The following is a 20,334-nucleotide window of genomic DNA, read 5'->3' on the forward strand; positions in this document are numbered from 1 at the left end:
GGCGTGACTGACCTCCATTGGTAACTGCTTCCGACTCAGGTATGCTACCGGGTCGTCAGATCACACGCCGGTCAGTCCCCAAGTCTTTGTGCGATCTGCAAAGTCACCAGAAGTCAGTATGAAGACAGCGAATGGGTCTGTGCGCCGCCGTCTAGGTGTCCCGCTATGGGAGGGGGCAGGTTATGGCTCTGAAGTGACAATCACAGGAGATTCATAAAAAGAAAAAGTTATATTTGTTGAAATGCTGTAGCACTGGTGCTCAGAGTCCGGGGGGGGGGGGGGGGGGAGAGGGGACTCAGAGCCCCATAAGGTCAGCCACCCCCTGCTCCCTCCGCAGCCGCCGGTTCTCCTCTTTGAGCTTCTCCAGCTCCATCTCCAGTTCATGGAGCCTGGGGGGGTCAGCCCGCTGTGACCTCAGGTGGTTGTTCTCCTCCTCCATGCGGCTTATGCACTCCTCCAGCTCTATGTACTCACGGATCAGATCCTGCTTGCTCATGTCCTGCAGGCTCTCCACGTGGTCCTTCATCATCAGGAACTGGGTGGTGGTGTAAGGGGCCACCGGTGGGCCCTTGGCGAACATCTCGGCCCGCATCTGGGGCGCCCGCTGCGATTCCATCTCCTCCAGTCGCTTCTTCTCCTCCCAGGTCCGCTGGTTATATGACTTCCAGGACCTCTTCTTCTTGGAGGGTAGCTGGCGGTGCCTCTTTCTGCCCAGCTCCCTCCAAGGCCCCTCCGGCTCATGGCGGTCGCCCATGACCAGCTGACAATGGTGTTCCCTGTTGTCCGTAATAACAGATTGTACCATGAGGGCTTCGTAAGGGGTGCCCAATGGTTCTTCCGGACCCAGCTCCTGGAGATCCCAAGCCGAGTCTACACAATGGGCTGCTGCTGGTGGGCGGTACCCAGGTTGAGACCAATTTGACCTGGTGTTGTCGTTCATGGGGCAATTCTGCTTGAAGTGACCCAACTGTTTGCACCGGAAGCAGCGTTGTTCGTTGTCCTCCTGGCGTGGGTAGCGAGGGCTAGATGTCATCGGTCTGTTAGGCGGTTGGTATCTAGCGGCTGGTGGGTGTGAGGGCGCCGTTGGTTGTGGAGGTTGTACCCGTGGTGTGACCTGGTTTGTCTTGCGAGTATCCGCATATTCATCCGCCAACTTCGCGGCCTCTGGTAGAGTCATGGGCCTGCGATCTCTCACCCAATCTTTGACATCCGTCTGGATGTGATTGTAAAATTGCTCCAGGAGCATTAGTTGCAAAATGTCCTCTGCGGTGGTGGCCTGGCTGCTGTTAACCCAGTTAGAGGCCGACGGGGACAGCTGGCATGCCCATTCTGCGTAAGAGTCTTTCGTGGTTTTGCGTGAGTCCCTGAACTTCTGTCGGTGGGACTCTGGGGTTACTGCATAACGAGCCAGGAGCGCTTCTTTAACCCGGGCGTAGCTATGGATATCCTGATCTGGCACGGTCCGGAAAGCATCAGAAGCTTTGCCTGACAGTTTGCCTGACAATATTGCAACCCACTCTCTTCTAGCAATTCGGTGCAGGTTACATTGTCGCTCAAAGTCTGCCAGGTAGTTATCAATTTCACAGTCCTTTTCATCAAAAGCTTTAAAAGCGCTAAACGGAATCTTCCTTGCGTCTGCTGTGCTGTACTCACTGTTCGTAGAAGGTGCGGCTGCTTGTTGGACTGCTGCCAGTTTTAACTGTAGCTCTGCGTCCCTTATTTGTTTAGCCTTCTGTAGTTCTGCGTCCCTTATTTCTTTAGCCTTCTGTAGCTCTGCGTCCCTTATTTGTTTAGCCTCCTCCGCTAACAGGTCCATCACTTTCAGAACCACATCCGGCGTTGGGTTCGGGCCGAACCACGCTAGCTTCTCTCTCATTAGCTTGTTGGCTGGCGATTCCTCCTCCTGAATCACTGGTGTCTCCATCTCTTGTACTGCTGGCGTTGCTGCAATCCCGTCCTCCTGGTCTAGCTCCATTGATTCTGCTATGATGACCCGCTTGGTTTTGTTGCTAGCGATCCTTCCACGAACTTCCAGTAGTTCTTCCAGTGTCTGCTTGGAATCCGGGTGTGAAGGGGAATAGAAGGGAAAAATCCCGCTGCTACCAACCAATTGTGACGGTATCGGTATGATATCCCCGTCAACGTTCCCTTCTTCCCATAACGACAATCACCCCAATATTCCACGAGGAGGGATATCCCTGGAATCGCCCAGAAAGCCACACATGAGACAAGCTTACTGCTGGAACAAGACACTTTATTGACACAAAAACTCAGCTTATATGTGGTTACAGCCTGTTAGGAACGCCCCCTCACACAGTGGGGTTTCCCATACAGATTATAGGAGACAAGTCGGAGCCGACCATGCAGACATGTTTCTTTAGATAAAGACATCAGCGGAGTTAAATACTAGGTGTAACAGCCTGACCACAATGAAGCAATCAGAATAATTAACATGAGCCCCTTATCTAATCATTGTAAACAGTAAGGCCGGTCTCCTTCCCACACACAATAAATCAATTACCATTTGAACTAGGGAGCTGGCTGAGGAAGGGTCATTAACATGTCAATAGCTTGTGACACATGAACCAAGCAGGGAGATTTACACTGACATCCTTCACAATCTCCATCCTCCCTCCCTCCTTCCATCTCCATACAGAGCCCCATCCTTCCATCTCTCCCTCTATCCTTCCATCTCTATACAGAGCCCCACCCTCCATCCTTCCATCTCCATCCTTCCATCTCCATCCTCCCTCCCTCCTTCCATCTCCATACAGAGCCCCATCCTTCCATCTCTCCCTCTATCCTTCCATCTCTATACCGAGCCCCACCCTCCATCCTTCCATCTCCATCCTCCCTCCCTCCCTCCTTCCATCTCCATACAGAGCACCATCTCTCCCTCTATCCTTCCATCTCTATACAGAGCCCCATCCTTCCATCTCTCCCTCTATCCTTCCATCTCTATACAGAGCCCCATCCTTCCATCTCTCCCTCTATCCTTCCATCTCTATACAGAGCCCCATCCTTCCATCTCTCCCTCTATCCTTCCATCTCTATACAGAGCCCCATCCTTCCATCTCTCCCTCTATCCTTCCATCTCTATACAGAGCCCCATCCTCCCTTCCTCCATCTCCATCCTTCCTTCTCCATCCTCCCTCCCTCCTTCCATCTCCATACAGAGCCACATCCTCCCATCTCTCCCTCCATCCTTCTATCTCCATTCCTCCCTCCATCTCTGTACAGAACCCCATCCTTCCATCTCCATCCTCCCTCCCTACATCCTTTCCAACTCCATCCCTCCCTCCTTCCATCTCCTTCCTTCCATCCCTCCATCTCTGTACAGAGCCCCATCCTTCCATCTCCATCCCTCCCTCCTATGTCCCTCCATCCATCTCTCCAGCGCAACTCTCCTGGAGTAAAGTAATCACCAGCCGCTGGCTCAGGTATAGTGAAAACACAGGCAGCAATAAAACATTGACTCTGCTTTTAAGTTAATAGTGCATTGCACTGTGTACAGAGGGGGACACAGACATGCAGGGGGGTACTGATATGTGGGGGGCAGGCGTGCAGGGGGGACAGATGTGTGTGGGGGGACAAACGCGCAGGGGGGTACTGATATGTGTGTGGGGGGGGACAGATTTGTGTGTGGGGGGCAGGCGTGCAGGGGGGTACTGATATGTGTGGGGGGGGGGGGAGACAGACGTGCAGGGGGGTACTGGTGTGTGTGGGGGGGACAGATGTGCAGGGGGTTACTGATATGTGTGTGTGTGGGTGACGGATGGACAGATATATGTATGGGGGGGCTGCATCTGTGGGGGGACATGGCTGCATCTGTGGGGGGACATGGCTGCATCTGTGGGGGGACATGGCTGCATCTGTGGGGGGACATGGCAGGATTTGTGGGGAGACATGGCTGCATTTGGGGGGGGACATTTAAAAAAAGTATCGGTATTCGGTATCGGTGAGTACTTGAAAAAAAGTATCGGTACTTGTACTCGGTCCTAAAAAAGTGGTATCGGGACAACCCTACTTAGTATACTTAGTTTAGTATACTGTATGTGTAGTCTTAATAGAGAAAAAATAAGGGTCAGAGAGTGTGAACATGCTACATTTTTGGCTGGGAATGCTACAGAAGACGGTATAAAACTGGGAATATGTTACATGAGGCTAGTAGAAATCAATGCTTTTACCCTAATCTGTGTTTTCCCTACAGACTGCTGAGGTCTGAGGGTCGCAGGTTAGACACCAGGGACTTAAGTGCTTAATTTATAGTGTGGTCTTATTTCTCTTCAATAATAAGTGCTTGCTACATTTTTGTGGAGCAATGTCTATGGTTTTTGTTTAGAGGGATGCCTAGTGACCAGAACTGTTTTAGAAACCCATGTTCTGTTATTTTCAGTAGGCGACATATTTTGCATAAACATTCATGCAGTTATCCGTGGTACCACATTATGCTGTCCCTATTACCACTAAATAGACAGTTATAGTCACTGGAGACAGATGTACTCAATACTAACCAATCTGTGTACTCTATATGAGGAAGCAAGGTATACCATTGGCATGTGTTTATTGTGAACTTATTAGTTGGGTTACACTTGATAAAGTGTATTAGTCCCCATTGTGATGGGTCGATTTTACATGAAATTTGGCATATCAAATTACCGCCTATTGCCGGAAATTGCACCTTCCGCACCGGTGCAATGCCGACTTTGTGGCGATGCATCCATTCCCTAAAGTAGTTCCTGCACAGATGTCTCTGAAATCACTTCCAAAGTCGGACTGAAATGCAGGTTCGAAATCATGCAAGTTCAGCTAAACTCGCGCAATTTCAAACCCGCCTTCGGTGTGAACCTAGGTTTAACCTGCAAAGCCCTTCTACCATGCTGTTACAGCTGTTTTGATTTTGAAACAATTTAGCCTTGAGTAGCTAAGTTTCTTAAGCTGGTTATACATTGGTAGAATTTCATTCTATGTTTTTTGTTGCAAGACTGTTTAATCGTTTTCAACCACAGTGACGAGAAAATTGGAAAGTGTATAATTAAAAATGTTTCTTGAGCGAATTTCTAATGGTGTATGTGTTTTTCATTCAGTAAAGTCCATTCATTCCAAAATCAAATGTTAAAAGCAAAGGAAAAATGTAACTTCTTTCAAAGGACATTCAAATGTTTTAAGAATTTGTGTACAAAGTTTGATTTGAAATTCTACTAGTGTACCCAGCTTTAAATTTTGACATATTGCTGAAGTGAGTACAATCAATAATTGCAGCATAAAAACAACTAAAGTTTTATTTATACCATCAGCTCACCTGGAACTACTAATCGAGCAAGCTTAGTCAGCCCAGCCCACCCACCTCCAGCACCTCCCATAAGTTCTCCAATCAGTGGAAGACCCAGTTTTTCCCCTCCTCTGGCTCCTCCACCACCACCACCTCCAGCTGGAATATTCCCAGACCCTTCCTACCTTCCTCCCCCAAGTCCACCAGCATGCCCTCCTATGCCTGGTTTTCCTGCTCCCCCTCCACCTCCTGTGCCTTCAGTGATGGATTATGCTCCTGCATCCCCTGTTCCTCCTCCAGCTCCCCCTGCTGGAGGCCCACCTCCACCACCTCCACCACCACCACCACCTGGCCCACCACCTCCTGGTCCTCCTCCCCCCCCAGCTTTTCCCAAAATAGAAGGAGAATCTCTGACGCCAAAAGCAAAAACCAGCCTGCCACCAGAAAACGATCCAAGGAGCGACCTTTTGTCTGCAATACGTCAAGGTAAGTGTTTCTGAAATTATTTGCTATTGTATGACAATGGTATTAAAGTACAAATATTCTTTAGCCCTGGTTCACACTGGGTACGATTTGGAACGATTTGAGATGCGATTTGACATGTCAAATCGCATCTCAAATCGGCGGCAATTGTCGGCAATGGCACTGTCCTAATCAGTGCGACGCCGCATCTGCGATTTCAAAAAGTAGTTCCTGTACTACTTTTTGCGATTTCGGGCCGCGATTTACATTAAATTGCGGCCAAAATCGCGGTAAAATCGCGCACTTTACCGCGATTTTGAATTCGCAGCAGTGTGAACCTAGGCTCAATGCAAAATAAATAATCTGTAGTTGATCTTGCATGATCCTATGATACTGATATATACCCTGATTGTATGTAAATAATATTCAATTTCATATAAATACAACCCAGGAATTGTTCAACTCTCTATTACAGATATTTATTCTTTCCTCATAAAGTTTGCTTTAGTAGAACTGGAACTGGTCAAATGCATAGAGAGCCCTTAGTTTTGGGATTTCTCACTCTTTGCTTTTTCTTACTCTTTCCTCATATGAGATTTGAGAAATGCATAGTGTGACGGATCTCGAATACCTAAGGTGGGCACATCCGCCAGACCTGTGTCTCCTGTCCTCCAAACGCGCCTGCAGATTCGCCATAACCAGCCCTTAACCCCTCAATTACGAGACAATCCACACAGGTCTTGAGGTTTAAACATGCAGAGCATAAAACTGTTTATTAAATCCAAGACATACAGTTTTACACACAGTTAGGGACACTCCCCTTAGCCTTGTCAAAGAGGGGAGGGGGACAAGGAACAACCAATGGGAACTGAACACTTGTACATTGAAACAGTCTACAGATAAACATAAAGGGATTATGGTAAGCAGGCAGCCTCTCAATACACATCCCCTGCGGAGAGACGTCTCCAGTCCAGACCATTGTCTGTGCAATGAACCAACACACTTAGACACAGCAACAAGAGGAGGGGGAGAAGAGATGTAGCATTACATTATCTCAATGCCAGCTTATCCCTAGGTCTGCAATCTTTTCTGGGCCATAATCTGTGGGTAACAGGCCAGCCCACAGTCCCTTCCAAAACGCACAGTGACAGTGGGTTCTGTCACATTTGTGACAGACCTAGCTGCGACACACGCTTTTGGAGAGGACTGAATGCAAGCCTCTTTCCTTCCGATTATGGGCCAGGGCCTCAAAACAGGAAGGCAGATGGGTTATCCTGGCAGACGGACCTGGAACCTTAAGACTACTTTTCCAAAATCCTTGAGTTGACCTGTTCGGGGTCCCACTGTGGCTGTTGGACTGTTTCTCAGGGGGGAGTACTGTCATGGACCTTGGAATGCTGAAGTGTTTGAATCTGTTACACAGTGGGGAGTCTTCTGCCCTGTCTTAAGGCTAACCCCCCCTCCAGACGGCTCCATGTTCTGGAGGAAAAGCATTGTTCTGTGTTTGGCTGTTTGTGTACTTTGATCGCCCCCTGGGGCCTCTGTCTCATTACACATAGCAGTCCTCCTATTCAAGCTATCGGACCAATCAGCGCTGACACTGTTGAAAAGTTCTCATTTGCATGGCTAAGAGGACCTAATTGAGAACTACAATGTACTTTACAATTGACCAATAGGAAAGCGGTTGTTGGGGGCGGGGTGTTCAAACTGCTGTATAAAAGTGTGTTGTGTGCATCCAATTAAAGAGTTTCCTGTTTGAACTTACATACAGCCTGCCTGGTGTTTGTTCTGATGGATTTCAAACGGCACATAACTGTAGTTCAAATTCCGGAGCCTTTGATGACCGAACCATCAGACGTTGCGATCTGCAATATGATTCGACAGCAGAACAGGAGTGTCGGAGAGTGGAACCGAGCGAGCAAGGGTCTCCTTACACATAGATAGTACTGAAACTTGGCTAATAGGTGGGAAATTGCTGATATTGGACAACCAGCACACCAGGATTTTGACCGTTGCACAAGCTTTGCCATAGTGCAGGCAGCAATGTGCAGCTGGTGAGGCCAGACTACACCCCAAATTATAACCTAAGTAATAGTCAAAAAGTTTAATTTTCTTTTACACAACTGATCTGATGGGAGACTCCCAGATAGCAATGTCCTGGCATTTTGGCAGAATTGCCAGGTACAGAGCAAGCATTGTATCCTGGAATGTATACTAAGGGCAGGCTATATTTTGGATGGCTTAACTCTAATAGAAATTGCAAGGTTGAGGGATCATCATCAGCATTCAGACTTTACAAAGAATGCAACAAGATATGTAAGAGTGCAATTAGGGTGGCTAAGATAGAACACGAAAGACGCATTGTGGTGGAGAGCAAAAAAAAATCCACAGAAATTCTTAAAGTATAAAAACAGTAAATATGAGGACAGACCATATTGGCCCCATAAAGAATGAGGAAGGACATCTTACAAAGGATGATATTGAATATATTCTTCTCCTCAGTCTTCACGAGGAAATTGGGGGGGGGGGGGGGGGGCTTCAGTACCCAAAACTGCAGTGTTTTGTCCTCATGGCTAACAGAGGACACAATTAGTCACTTGGACCAGGTGGCTTGCACCCAAGGGTATTTGGGGAACTCAGTCAAGTAATTGCCAGACCATTGTTTCTAATTTCTACTGACCGAAATGGTACCAGCTGATTGGATAAAAGCCAATGTAGCACTACCTCCATGGGACGTGAATCTGGTCCTCTCAGTACTCCAGAAACCGCCGCTTGAAAACTTTAGAGAGATTCCCTTATCTCTCAGAAAGTAGCTTTTTTGGTGGCTATTACGTCAGACGGGTTTCTGAGCTGGATAACTTGTCTTGCAAGGCTCCTTATCTGATCCCCCACAAGGATAAGGCGGTGCTGCGCCCCCACAGTCTTCATTTCTTCCTAAGGTTGTTTCGGCTTTTCATCTCAATGAGGACATTTGTACTTCCGTCCTTGTGTCCTCGACTGTCGCATCCAAAACGGGCTGTGTTGCATTCCTTGGACGTTGTCCGAGCTCTGCGGGTGTACCTGTCTGCTACTGCTCCGTTCTGGAGATCGGATTCACTGTTTGTTTCAGTGGCTGGTCCTAAGAAGGGCCTGACGGTCTCGTCGACCACCATGTTTAGATGGATCAGACAGATCGTGATTCAGGCTCATGCCCTCCATGAGCGGTCGCCTCCCTTTCCTGTCACGGCGCATTCAACCAGGGCGATAGTTGCCTCTTGGGCTTTCCGAAATCAAGCGTCTGTTTCCCAAGTGTGTAAGGCGGCCACCTGGTCTTCCATTCACACCGTCACAAAATTTTACAAGGTTGATGTGAGTGCATCTTCGGATGTTTGCTTCAGCCGAAAGGTTTTGCAGCCGGCTGTTTAAGGTTGCATCTCCTCCGTTGAGGAGCTCTGGTTATGCTTGGGGTGAAGTTTGTTTGCTGTTCCCACCCCTCGGTTTTTTGACACTACTTGGGGACGTCCTTAATGTCAAGAATATGCTGCTGTGTCCTGTCCATGAACACAAGAGAAAAGTAGCCATTTTTCCTTCACAGGAGCACCATGGCATATTGATGTGTATGCCGATACACTTACCACAAATCTTTTGTTTACGTTTAAAGTATTGAGACATATTTATATAATATATTGTTTGTATTTAGTTTATCTACACTGAATATTGGGTACACTCTGTCCCTGATATAATTTTTGTCACATATGTTGGATAGTGCACTATATCAGTTCACATTTCCAGAGATTGAACACTCTGGATAATTACATCAGCGCAGTAACATTTTTCTTTTATATGCACATTTAACCCCTTTTTAGGGTTTACACAGTACTGCAGCAGATCACGGTTTTAAATTTCTATTGCGCCGGTGACACCTATAACAATTTTTACTGTTCCCAAATTAAACTTTTATTCTTTTTTTTTCCCCACAAATAGAGCTTTCTTTTGGTGGTATTTGATTACCTCTGCGGTTTTTATTTCTTGCGCTATAAACAAAAAAGAGGGACAAGTCTGAAAAAAAAACACAATTTTTTATTTTTAGCTATAATAAATATCCATTTTTTTTTTTTTAACAAATTTTTTCCTCAGTTTAGGCCGATACGTATTCTACATATTTTTGGTAAAAAAAAATAAGAGTATATTGATTGGTTTGCGTAAAAGTTTGCGTCTACAAAATAGGGAATAGATTGATAGCATTTTTATTATTATTATTTTTTTTACTAGTAATGGCGGCGATTTTTATCGTGACTGCGATATTGTGGCGGACACATCGGACACTTTTGACACATTTTTGGGACCATTCACATTTATGCAGCGATCCCTGCTATAAAAATGCATTGATTACTGTATAAATATGACTGGCAGGGAAGGGGTTAACACTAGGGGGGCGAGGAAGGGGTTAATGTATTCCCTAATTGGTGATTCTTACTGTGGGGGAAGGGGAGTGACGGGGGGAGGTGACCGATGGTTGTCCCTAAGTACAAGGGACACACCATCGGTCCCCTCTCCCTGACAGGACGTGGATCTGTGTGTTTACACACACAGATCCACTTTCCTGCTCAGTTACTGAGCAATCGCGGGTGCCCGGCGGCCATCATGGCCGCCGGGCACGTGCATCGGGTCCTCGGTGATGCGCCGGGCGCACGCTCACCCCCTAGTGGTTATTAAAGGCGCGACGTCATATAACGTCCACCCAGGATAACAGAGTCTTCCTCCCGCCACTAATGATTGTCCTGTGCCTCACACTGTACAACTAAGTAAGAAAATAGGATTTTTGACTTACCAGTAAAATCAGTTTCATGTAGCATTGTACAGGACACAAATCCCTTCCCTCTGTTTTTATGATCTCCCTATTGTTTGTTACAAAACTGAGGCTAGCTTGGAGTGGGAGGGTTTATATAAAAATCATAATGATTAAAGAGCCTGTGTCCCATATTATACGCAAAGAAAAGCATTTTACTGTCAAAAAATATTTTTTTCTCAGATAATGTCAGGTTCAACAGGCAGAATTTAGAAACAATTATTCTGTGGTATGCTTACATATTGCCAGCAGATGGCACAAACAGACACCTTGGAGGAATGTGGATGAATGGAGTATCACTGGTCTCGCACAGTGGATCAGTGGAAGCTGCTGATTCCTTGCAGAACACAAGGCTTCATGACAGTACCCCAGTATTTTATTTATTTTATTCTTGTATAGTTTTAATTCTTGCTTATGCATTTTTCATAAATGGTTCTTGTTAGGTTATTTGGAATACACAAAAGGTTAAGGATAATGAGGGATGTTTTTAACATTTCCTATCTGGTAATTAGGCAGGAATAGATAATCCCACTGTGGGGCTGTCATGAAAACAGTGTTAAAGTATAATCCATATTTTCCTTCTTAAATGTCTTGGGGTTATCTGCAATTATCATTTGTACATTGTACACTAGAGGCTGGCAGCAGTTTCCAAAATAAACCATGGATATATTCTTATACAACACAATTACTGATGATCTTCAGATTCTGCTGTTCAGGGTTATTCATATGTAGCTTTGTGTATGTTTCTAGGCTTCAGGCCATACTTTTTACTGCATATAAACAGGTGGCTGCTTTTGACTAGGCCCAGTATTGCAAACAAGACTTGCGCAACTCTTTACTGTTCAATCCCTAGTTGTTCATAATGGACATTCCACCCTTGTATATCAGTGATTCTTACCTATTATTTTTATTTATAAGTAATATACATTTCTTGATACCTTTATGATCCTCCAGTTATATCTTGTACCTATCTTTTCTAGGTTTCCAACTGCGCAAAGTGGAGCAGGAGCAGTTGGAGCATGAGAAACGGGATGTTGGAGGTAATGATGTGGCCACTATCCTGTCTCGTCGTATAGCTGTGGAATACAGCGACTCTGAGGATGACTCTTCAGAATTTGATGAGGATGACTGGTCTGATTAAGCTCATGAAGATTTGGAATGGAAGAAAGACCCTAGGGTTTGCAGAGTCTTTGAGCCACACACTAGACACTGCAAACGTTTAGTTATGTATTCCAGCGGTGTGAGCTTGTCACTGGGGGAGTAACATGTTGACCTCTCCTTTTTATAGTATAGCTTTGACACAAAAACGTTTTTCTTGGAATAAAGTGATTCTCGTTTTTTTATTCAGAAACAATACATATGTATGAAACAAAAACACCTTCTGACCAAACAGGGCATTACTTACCCTTAACAATAAGACTCCAGGTGGAAGGGATATGTACTTTGTAACACAGTTTACAGTGTATAAGTAGTAAAATGCAATTTACACATCAAGTAGATACAACTGACTTGCATATGCTGTGAAATAATTGATTTTCCAGCTCATAAATTAATGTAGAAATTGCTTTTTTACATGCTTTACAATGCTATGCAACTGATCCAGTTCGTTTATAACCTTTAACGTAATCCTTTCCAAACTTGAGCTGTCTACATGGGATCTTACTGTGCCTCTTAATAGAACAAACCTAATCAATTTACATTAAAGCTAAATTCTAGATATATATTTATTAAATACAGTCCCAAATCGGTCTCCCGATCCCAAAAGCATGATCTGGGTGCAATATTTAACTTTTTTTCCTGTAGAGTGATAGTCCTCTTCTTATGTCCTGTGATGTCATTAGAGGGCTTCAAAAATCTTTGCAGCTTCATCAGCCAGAAGAAGGGATCTGCTGGGCACCCTGTACCATTTCCAAGTACCTTGAGGTGTCTGAGAGCTGTCTGTCAGGAGTCTAAAAGCTGAGACTGCACCCCAGAGTTTTAAAGCTCAGTCATCAGATACACACATCCAATATCCCAGCCCCCCCTGGCTGCGATGTTGGCTGTGTGTATCTGATGACTGGGCTTTAAAGCTCTCCTCACTGTAGCTGTTCTCATTTATGTACAAAAACTAAAAACCATCTACTCTGCATGGGCTAATCATGGTTTATTGCTCAGCTTCTGTGTTCCCTGTCTGTCTGAATTTACCTCCTGTGCTGCAGACAGAAACTACTCTAGTCACTTCAGTCAGATAAAGATTGTCAAACTTCTGGAGGAAGCACAGAGGTAACTTCACAATGATAGGGAACGTAGAAGCCAAACAATAAACTGTATGCAGCCCCTGCACAGAAGGCAGACTAATCTTGGCATTTAGTTTATTTTAAATAAAAGTGACCAGTTCAGAGTTCTGTTACTCAGCCAGCAGGAACTATGAGCAGATCTGCTCAAGATTGCTTGCTGTCGCTATAGTTTAAAATTTTCCCTGTTTTACATTGGGTCTTTCCAGGAATGACAATTCAATAATGGAGCCAGGCAGAGAGATAGAGGGACAGTAATTGGGTGGGAATAGGCTGCCAGAGCTCAGAGGTAGATTGCAGGCATGGGCTGCATTACATTAATACTGCCCAGCTACAAGGGGCGACCGGTCACCCAGCGTACAGAGAGCTGCTGTCAAGAACGTTCACCTGAGCAAGAATTTCAGATGCAGGTAACTTTCAAAATGGTACCTGAAGTAAATGGGACAGATGAGATTTTGCATAATGCAAGCTTATTGCTGCATTTATGTATAATTTTATATCTACCCAGAGTTCAGCTTTAATAAAATAATGGTGCCTTCAATAAAATTAGCCCGTCACTAAATTATGCATTCCGGTTTTACTTTATGTGCTTACAGTTGCCCAAACAAGGCATTTGTCTTGACTTTTGATGCACAACTCCACTCTCCCCTAGCCTAACCCATAATGCAAAGCCCACTGAGAAGACAAAGACCTGCATGTTTGTATTATTGAAACTAAGCAGGAAATGGCTTAGTGATCTGTAGAAGAGGCATCCTTCCAGAGAGCGTAATAATCAGACAAATGTACTTTCTCTCTAAAATTATGGTGAGCATTATAGGGGGGAAAGGTAAAGATGACAAATGTTGGTGATAAACCTGAAAAGCATGCTCAAAGGATTGGGTTCCTTAGGATTTAGGGTAATATTTTCACACCCGTATGGGGGGCATCTTACATTTCAAACACTAGTAAAATTAGATGTAATTTTTTTAAATTACAGGTGTGATTTAAATCTTTACAAACGGTGTGAATGGCCAAAGTGCAACTCCGGGGGGGGGTAAGAATCACAGTTACTTTTTTTTAAAGCTGGTGCCTTGCCTGGACAGTTTCCTGGGCACTTATTCAGTGAGTGACTGTAATGTCATGAATGAATGTAATGCAGTGAGATTAGAATAAAGAAATAATAACATGAAAATAAGTATATTTCTGAGGGGCTGGTATGAGACTTGGCTCTACAGTTAGTATTGATTACTTTAAGGTGTGTTATCCCTCTGTCTTTTAACATGCACACACCTATATATGTCTATAATAAATCTATAGTATACTCTTGATTCTTGCTTCTCAGAAATTAGAACTATGTAAAAATATGTTTTGTTAATATTCTGCTGCCCCTGTGACCGTAGGGAATATATGCCTTTATGACAAATGGTCTAATGGGATAAACTGCCTGTGCCAAAAGGGAGCAACATAATATCAGTTAACATTTAATGGGGAACAAACCTAATTATTATGTTTAATTTGTTGGTATTGTGTATCTTGCAAGGGACCTAATCTATTCCAACCTTCTAAATGCTAGTCTATGCAATGATTTTCAGCAAAATTTTACAAATTGTATGTGTATTTCTATATATGCATATGCCATTTCTTATGTATACAAAATGGCCTTATCAATAAGTTCTCAAGAAATGCACACTTTGGAAATGATGAAAGAGAAATAAGTGCCTTAATACAAGTGAATTGGGGACTTGGTGCCATAAAAAAGTAATTATGCTTTGTCTTATGTATCCCCATTCTTTGTTGTATAATTTGCTTTTTAGATTGCTAATGGTATTAAATTGGAACAAATGTATAATATATATATATATATATATATCCATACTGTTTAATATTTGCTTTATAAAATGTTTCATTTGCTTATACTGTCTTGTTTGAGTCATTGGGGATTAATCAGTTTCTGTGTCTGTTAGTTGAATGAAAACTTCTAGTAGTGCATATTAGAGGTCGACCGATACATTTTAGAGAAATCTGCATTGGCCAATTATCCAAATTAGGCCGATATTTAACGCTCCCCAAATCTGTGTCTGCAGAGCAGCGCCATGTGTGTGAAACATTAAGGAGAGAGAGAGATAGAAGGGAGCTGTCATTAGCGAGGTCTGATGTCGGGGTGGGCGGGACCCAGCTATCCAACACCAGCCAATGGGATGAGATCTGGGCGGACCGCTACATGTATGTGGCCCCGCCCCTTTCTTTAACGGCCCGATCATTGGCTGGATAGCTGCTGGGGCCCGCCCACCTCCGACATCACGCTGAATCTGTGAGCTTCTCTCTCTCTCTCTCTCTCTCTCTCTCTCTCTCTCTCTCTCTCTACAGTTTCACGTGGCGCTGCAGAGAGCAGTTTCAGACAGCTACATTATCGGCTGTGAAACCTGCCAGTGCCATCTGCTAATGCCAACCAGGTGTGCCTGCTAGTTCCAACCTGCTGGTGCTAACTAGTGCCATCTGCCAGTGCTATGTATTGCCATCCAGTGCCACCTGCCAGTGCTATGTATTGCCATCCGGTGCCACCTGCCAGTGCTATGTATTGCCATCCAGTGCCACCTGCCAATGCCAACCAGTGCCATCTGCCAGTGCTAACTATTGCCATCCAGTGCCAATTAGAGCCACCTGCCAATCAGTGCCAACCAGTACCACTTGCCAGTGCCCCCTGCCAATCCGTGCCATTTAGTGCCATCCAGTGCAACCTGCCAGTGCCAATTGGTGCCACTTGCCAGTGTCACCTGTAAGTGCCACAAGCCAGTGCCAACCAGTGGCACCTGTCAGTGCCACTTGCCCCCCAAAAAAAAAATCGGCCTAAAATTTCGGCCGCAAAAACCGGCATCGTATGTCATTCTAAATATCGGCATCGGCCAGAGAAAAACCCATATCGGTCGACCTCTAGTGCATATTCACCCAGAGATTTTATCTGGTCTTGCATGCACCACTCTACAGAGTGTGAAAGTTAACAGAAAAGGGCGGAGACAAATCAGTATATTGGCTTTGTGTACTAATCAATCATATACAGTGCTGTTGAAAAAGTATTCACACCCCTTGAAGTTTTCCATATTTTGTCATGTTATAACCAAAAAACTTAAATGTATTTTCTTTATTTTTTTAATCCAAACTTTTTTAATGTATAAGAATAAAAAAGTGACTACAAATTGTAGGAAAAAAGGGTATACATGACAACCAATAGCTCAAGCATTGTACATAGGGTCTACAGCAAAATAAAGACTGTTGCATCACATTTGGAGCATATACAAGGTTTTATAAGCAAGTAAAAATAATAAAAGAAAAGTATTTTTGAGGGACAATTGCTCAGAATGGCATCTTTTTTTTTCTACTCTCAGATATAAAATTCAGAAATACGCAAGCTCAGGCCAAAACCATTGTAACTCTTGCTGGGTTCAAAGTTGTAACAGCCTATACATCACTAACTGTGGTGGGGCAAGAATTGGGTTATCAAGCCAACTCTGGCAAATAAGGTTACATTTGTTAACCGATTTTCGATGATAAGAGGCTAACTGTTCTCTAGGTAGAAGGGAGTTAACATAGGTGATCCACTGTGCCTTAGTAGGCACAGTGGCTGCCAACCAGAATTGGGCATGTAAATGTATTAGGCTTTTATGTGATAGACCAACACAAAGTGGCACATAATTGTGAAGTCAAAAATGTGAATGCAATTTACTCGCTAGGGGGAGAACCTCTGGAGGAATCAAAGGATGGAAAAGGACCTAGGGGTACTAGTAGATGAAGGGCTCAGCAATGGCATGCAATGCCAAGCTTCTGCAAGCAAAGCCAACAGAATGTTGGCATGCATTAAAAAGGAGATTCACTCCAGAGAAAAAACTATAAGTCTCCCACTCTACAAGACTCTGGTCTGGCCGCACCTGGAGTAAGCTGTCCAGTTCTGGGCTCCAGTCCTCAGGAGGGATGTGCTGGAACTGGAGAGAGTCCCGAGAAGTGCAACAAAGCTAATTAACCACTTGCCCACCGGGTTAATTCTGGCACTTCTCTCCTTCATGTGAAAATCTCAATTTTTTTGCTAGAAAATTAATCAGAACCCCCAAACATTATATATTTTTTTTTTAGCAGACATCCTAGGGAATAAAATGGCAGTCATTGCAATACTTTTTGTCACACCGTATTTGCGCAGCGGTCTTACAAGCGCACTTTTTTTGGATAAAAATCACTTTTTTGAATTAAAAAATAAGACAATACATTTTGCCCAATTTTTTTATATATTGTGAAAGATAATGTTACGCCGAGTAAAATGATACCCAACATGTCACGCTTAAAAATTGCGCCCGCTCGTGGCATGGCGTCAAACTTTTACCCTTAAAAATCTCGATAGGCGACGTTTAAAAAATTATACAGGTTGCATTTTTTGAGTTGCAGAGTAGGTCTAGGGCTAGAATTATTGCTCTCACTCTAACGATCGCGGCGATACCTCACTTGTGTGGTTTGAATACCGTTTTCATATGCGGGCGCTACTCGCGTATGCGTTTGCTTCTGCGCGCGAGCTCGTCGGGACGGGGCGCTTTAAAAAATTTTTTGGGGGTTTTCTTATTTATTTTTATTTAGTTTTATAATTTTTTACACTGAAAAAAAAAAAATGATCACTTTTATTCCTATTACAAGGAATGTAAACATCCCTTGTAATAGAAAAAAGCATGACAGGTCCTCTTAAATATGAGATCTGGGGTCAAAAAGACCTCAGATCTCATAATTAGACTTAAATGCAAAAAAAAAAATATAAAAAAAAAAGTCATTTTTTCAAATGACAAAAAAAAAAATGTTTCTTTAAGAGGCTGGGCGGGACTGACGTTTTGACGTCACTTCCGCCCAGCAGAGCTATGAGGACAGGTGAAGGAGATTTCTCCTTCAGTCCCGTCCCCGCTCAGCTGCCGGACACATCCGATCCCCTCCGCCGCTACCGACGGCTCCGGTAAGCGGCGGAGGGCGCGGGAGAGCGGCGGGAGGGGGGGGGCCCCTCTCCCGCCACCGATAACGGCGATCTCGCAGCGAATCCGCCGCGGAGACCGCCGTTATCGTGTACACCACCGCCCCCTGAAAAGATGAATATCTCGGTTGTGGCAGCAGCTGCTGCCGTTATCGAGATATTCAACTTTAAAAACAAGACGTCTTTTTGACATGGGGCGGTGGTCAAGAGGTTAAGGGACTGGAGGATCTTGGCTATGGGGAAAGACTACAAGCATTGAACTTATTCTCTGGCGAGAAGACGCTTGAGAGGGAATATAATATCTATGTAGAAATACCGTACTGGTGACCCTAGCATAGGGAACAAACTTTTCAGTGAAGGGGAATTTTAAGACACTAAAATTAGAAGAGAAGCGGTTAAACCTTAAACTGCGTAGAGGGTTCTTTACTGTGTTAGCAGTAAGGATGTGGCATTCTCTTTCACAAGCAGTGGTATCAGTGGGGAGCATTGATAATTAAAAAAACTATTCGATGGGTACCTTAACGACCACAACATACAGGGGTATACAATGTACTATTAACATAAATGCACACAGAGGTTGAACTGGATGTGTTTTTTTTTTTTTAACCTCGCCTATTATGTAACTAACTGAAAAGTGTGACGTGCATTTGTATTCAGCCCCCTTTACTCTGATACCCCTAACTAATATCTAGTGGAACCATTTGCCTTCAGAAGTTAACTAATTAGTAATTGGAGTCCACCTGTGTGTAATTTTAATCTCAGTATAAATACAGCTGTTCTGTGAAGCCCTCAGAGGCTTGTTAGAGAACCTTAGTGAACAAAACATCATGAAGGCCAAGGAACACACCAGACAGGTCAGTGATAAAGTTGTGGAGAAGTTTTAAAGCAGGGTTAGGTTATAAAAAAATATCCCAAGCTTTGAACATCTCACGGAGCACTGTTCAATCCATCATCCGAAAATGGAAAGAGTATGGCACAACTGTAAACCTACCAAGACATGGCCGTCCACCTAAACTGACAGGCCAGGCAAGAAGAGTATTCCTCAGAGAAGCAGCCAAGAGGTACATGGAGGAGCTGCAGAGATCCACAGCTCAGGTGGAAGAATCCATCCACAGTTCAATTATTCGTTGTGCACTCCACAAATCTGGCCTTTATGGAAGAGTGGCAAGAAGAAAGCCATTGTTGAAAGAAAGCCATAAGAAGTCCCGTTTTCAGTTTGCGAAAAGCCATGTGGGGGACACAGCAAACCGTGCTCTGGTCAGATGAGACCAAAATAAATGTTTTGGCCTAAAAGCAAAGCACTATGTGTGGCAGAAAACCCACATTTCAAATCGCCCTGAATCCCCACCGTGAAACATGGTGGTGGGAGGGCACGTACTGGCAGCTCCTCAGCAAGGTTCTGGGAATCCCTCAAAGGCATGCAAGGAAATGGAAAAGGGCACCAGATCAGTATGGATTAAAAACAACACTGGTTTATTGCAGACTCGCTTACATGTAAAACTCCTGGGTGCTGTTCACATGGCTGGTGTGGTGTGAAACGCAGTGTGGGTGGACTAGTGGATAGCTGTGGGGCACAGACAGGGACCTGCCGTGAGAAAATGTTGGTGGCATTTTGAGCCCTCACTGGCAAGAAACCCAGGACAAGCAGAGCGGGGGGGGGGGGCGCTAAGTGTTTCCGAGGCTCTGCCTCCTTTATCAGGCAGCCTGCCCCAAGGAAAAAAAATGGCATTTAAGCTGTCAGCATGGCTCGCTACTGACCAAAGGCAGGGGTGGGTGGAATCAGCCGCACAGGATTTACCTGCACATCCGCATTGTAAAGACAGAACAATCTGAGAACATGTGAAGGGGCAATATAAAAAGGAGAAATGAAAAGGATTAGCCAAGGAGTGTAAAAACAATCCACCCTATCGGCATGTATAGAGAGATCACTGTGGGACAAATAGAAATTATGTGTAGACAGATATTATTGTAGCTGTTTGAGCGATTTTGTACCCAGCAAACCATCACTTAATAACCGTAAACCATCACACAAATAACACCATTTGAAATTAGTTTTTGCACATATATATAAAAAAAATGTGCTCACAGTATATAATTTTTTTCAATATAATGCAAGATAGCCAGTTACAGTGCTTTACTGTAAATCATATAGCCAGCCTAGAAATTCTCTGCACACTGTGTGTAAGTGTACCTTAACTGGTATTGCCAAAAGTGAACCATGCACGAGACGGACACCCAGCAAAATGAGTAGGTTTTGTCATGCGCACTATTTAGCAAAGAAACCTGGTTTTCAGTGCAGGACGACTTTTTTTTCCAGCAAGTCCAGAGATTAAAACAAAGCATTTGCTTGTCTGAGCTCCTCAATAAACTAAATGTCAGTTCTTGACAAACGGGCATCTCACGTACCAGTTAGTGAAGCCTGAAATTAGGGTTGTCCCGATACCACTTTTTTAGGACCGAGTACAAGTACCGATACTTTTTTTTCAAGTAGTCGCCGATACCGAATACCGATGCTTTTTTTTAA

At 44.3% G+C, this 20,334-nt stretch overlaps 1 protein-coding gene across 1 annotated transcript in view; it reads left to right on the forward strand.

The window, feature by feature from the left end:
• WASF2 (WASP family member 2) overlaps positions 1-14,728 on the forward strand; it is a 64,486-nt gene extending 49,758 nt beyond the window's left edge. Inside the window, exons 8-9 of the mRNA XM_040337985.1 lie at positions 5,298-5,758; positions 11,543-14,728. Of these exons, the coding sequence (XP_040193919.1) occupies positions 5,298-5,758; positions 11,543-11,703 (622 nt within the window). The 3' untranslated portion in view covers positions 11,704-14,728. The remainder of the gene's footprint in view (positions 1-5,297; positions 5,759-11,542) is intronic.
• The last annotated feature ends 5,606 nt before the right edge of the window (positions 14,729-20,334 follow it).

This window comes from Rana temporaria, chromosome 2, assembly GCF_905171775.1.
Source record: "Rana temporaria chromosome 2, aRanTem1.1, whole genome shotgun sequence".
Lineage (NCBI taxonomy): Eukaryota > Metazoa > Chordata > Amphibia > Anura > Ranidae > Rana > Rana temporaria.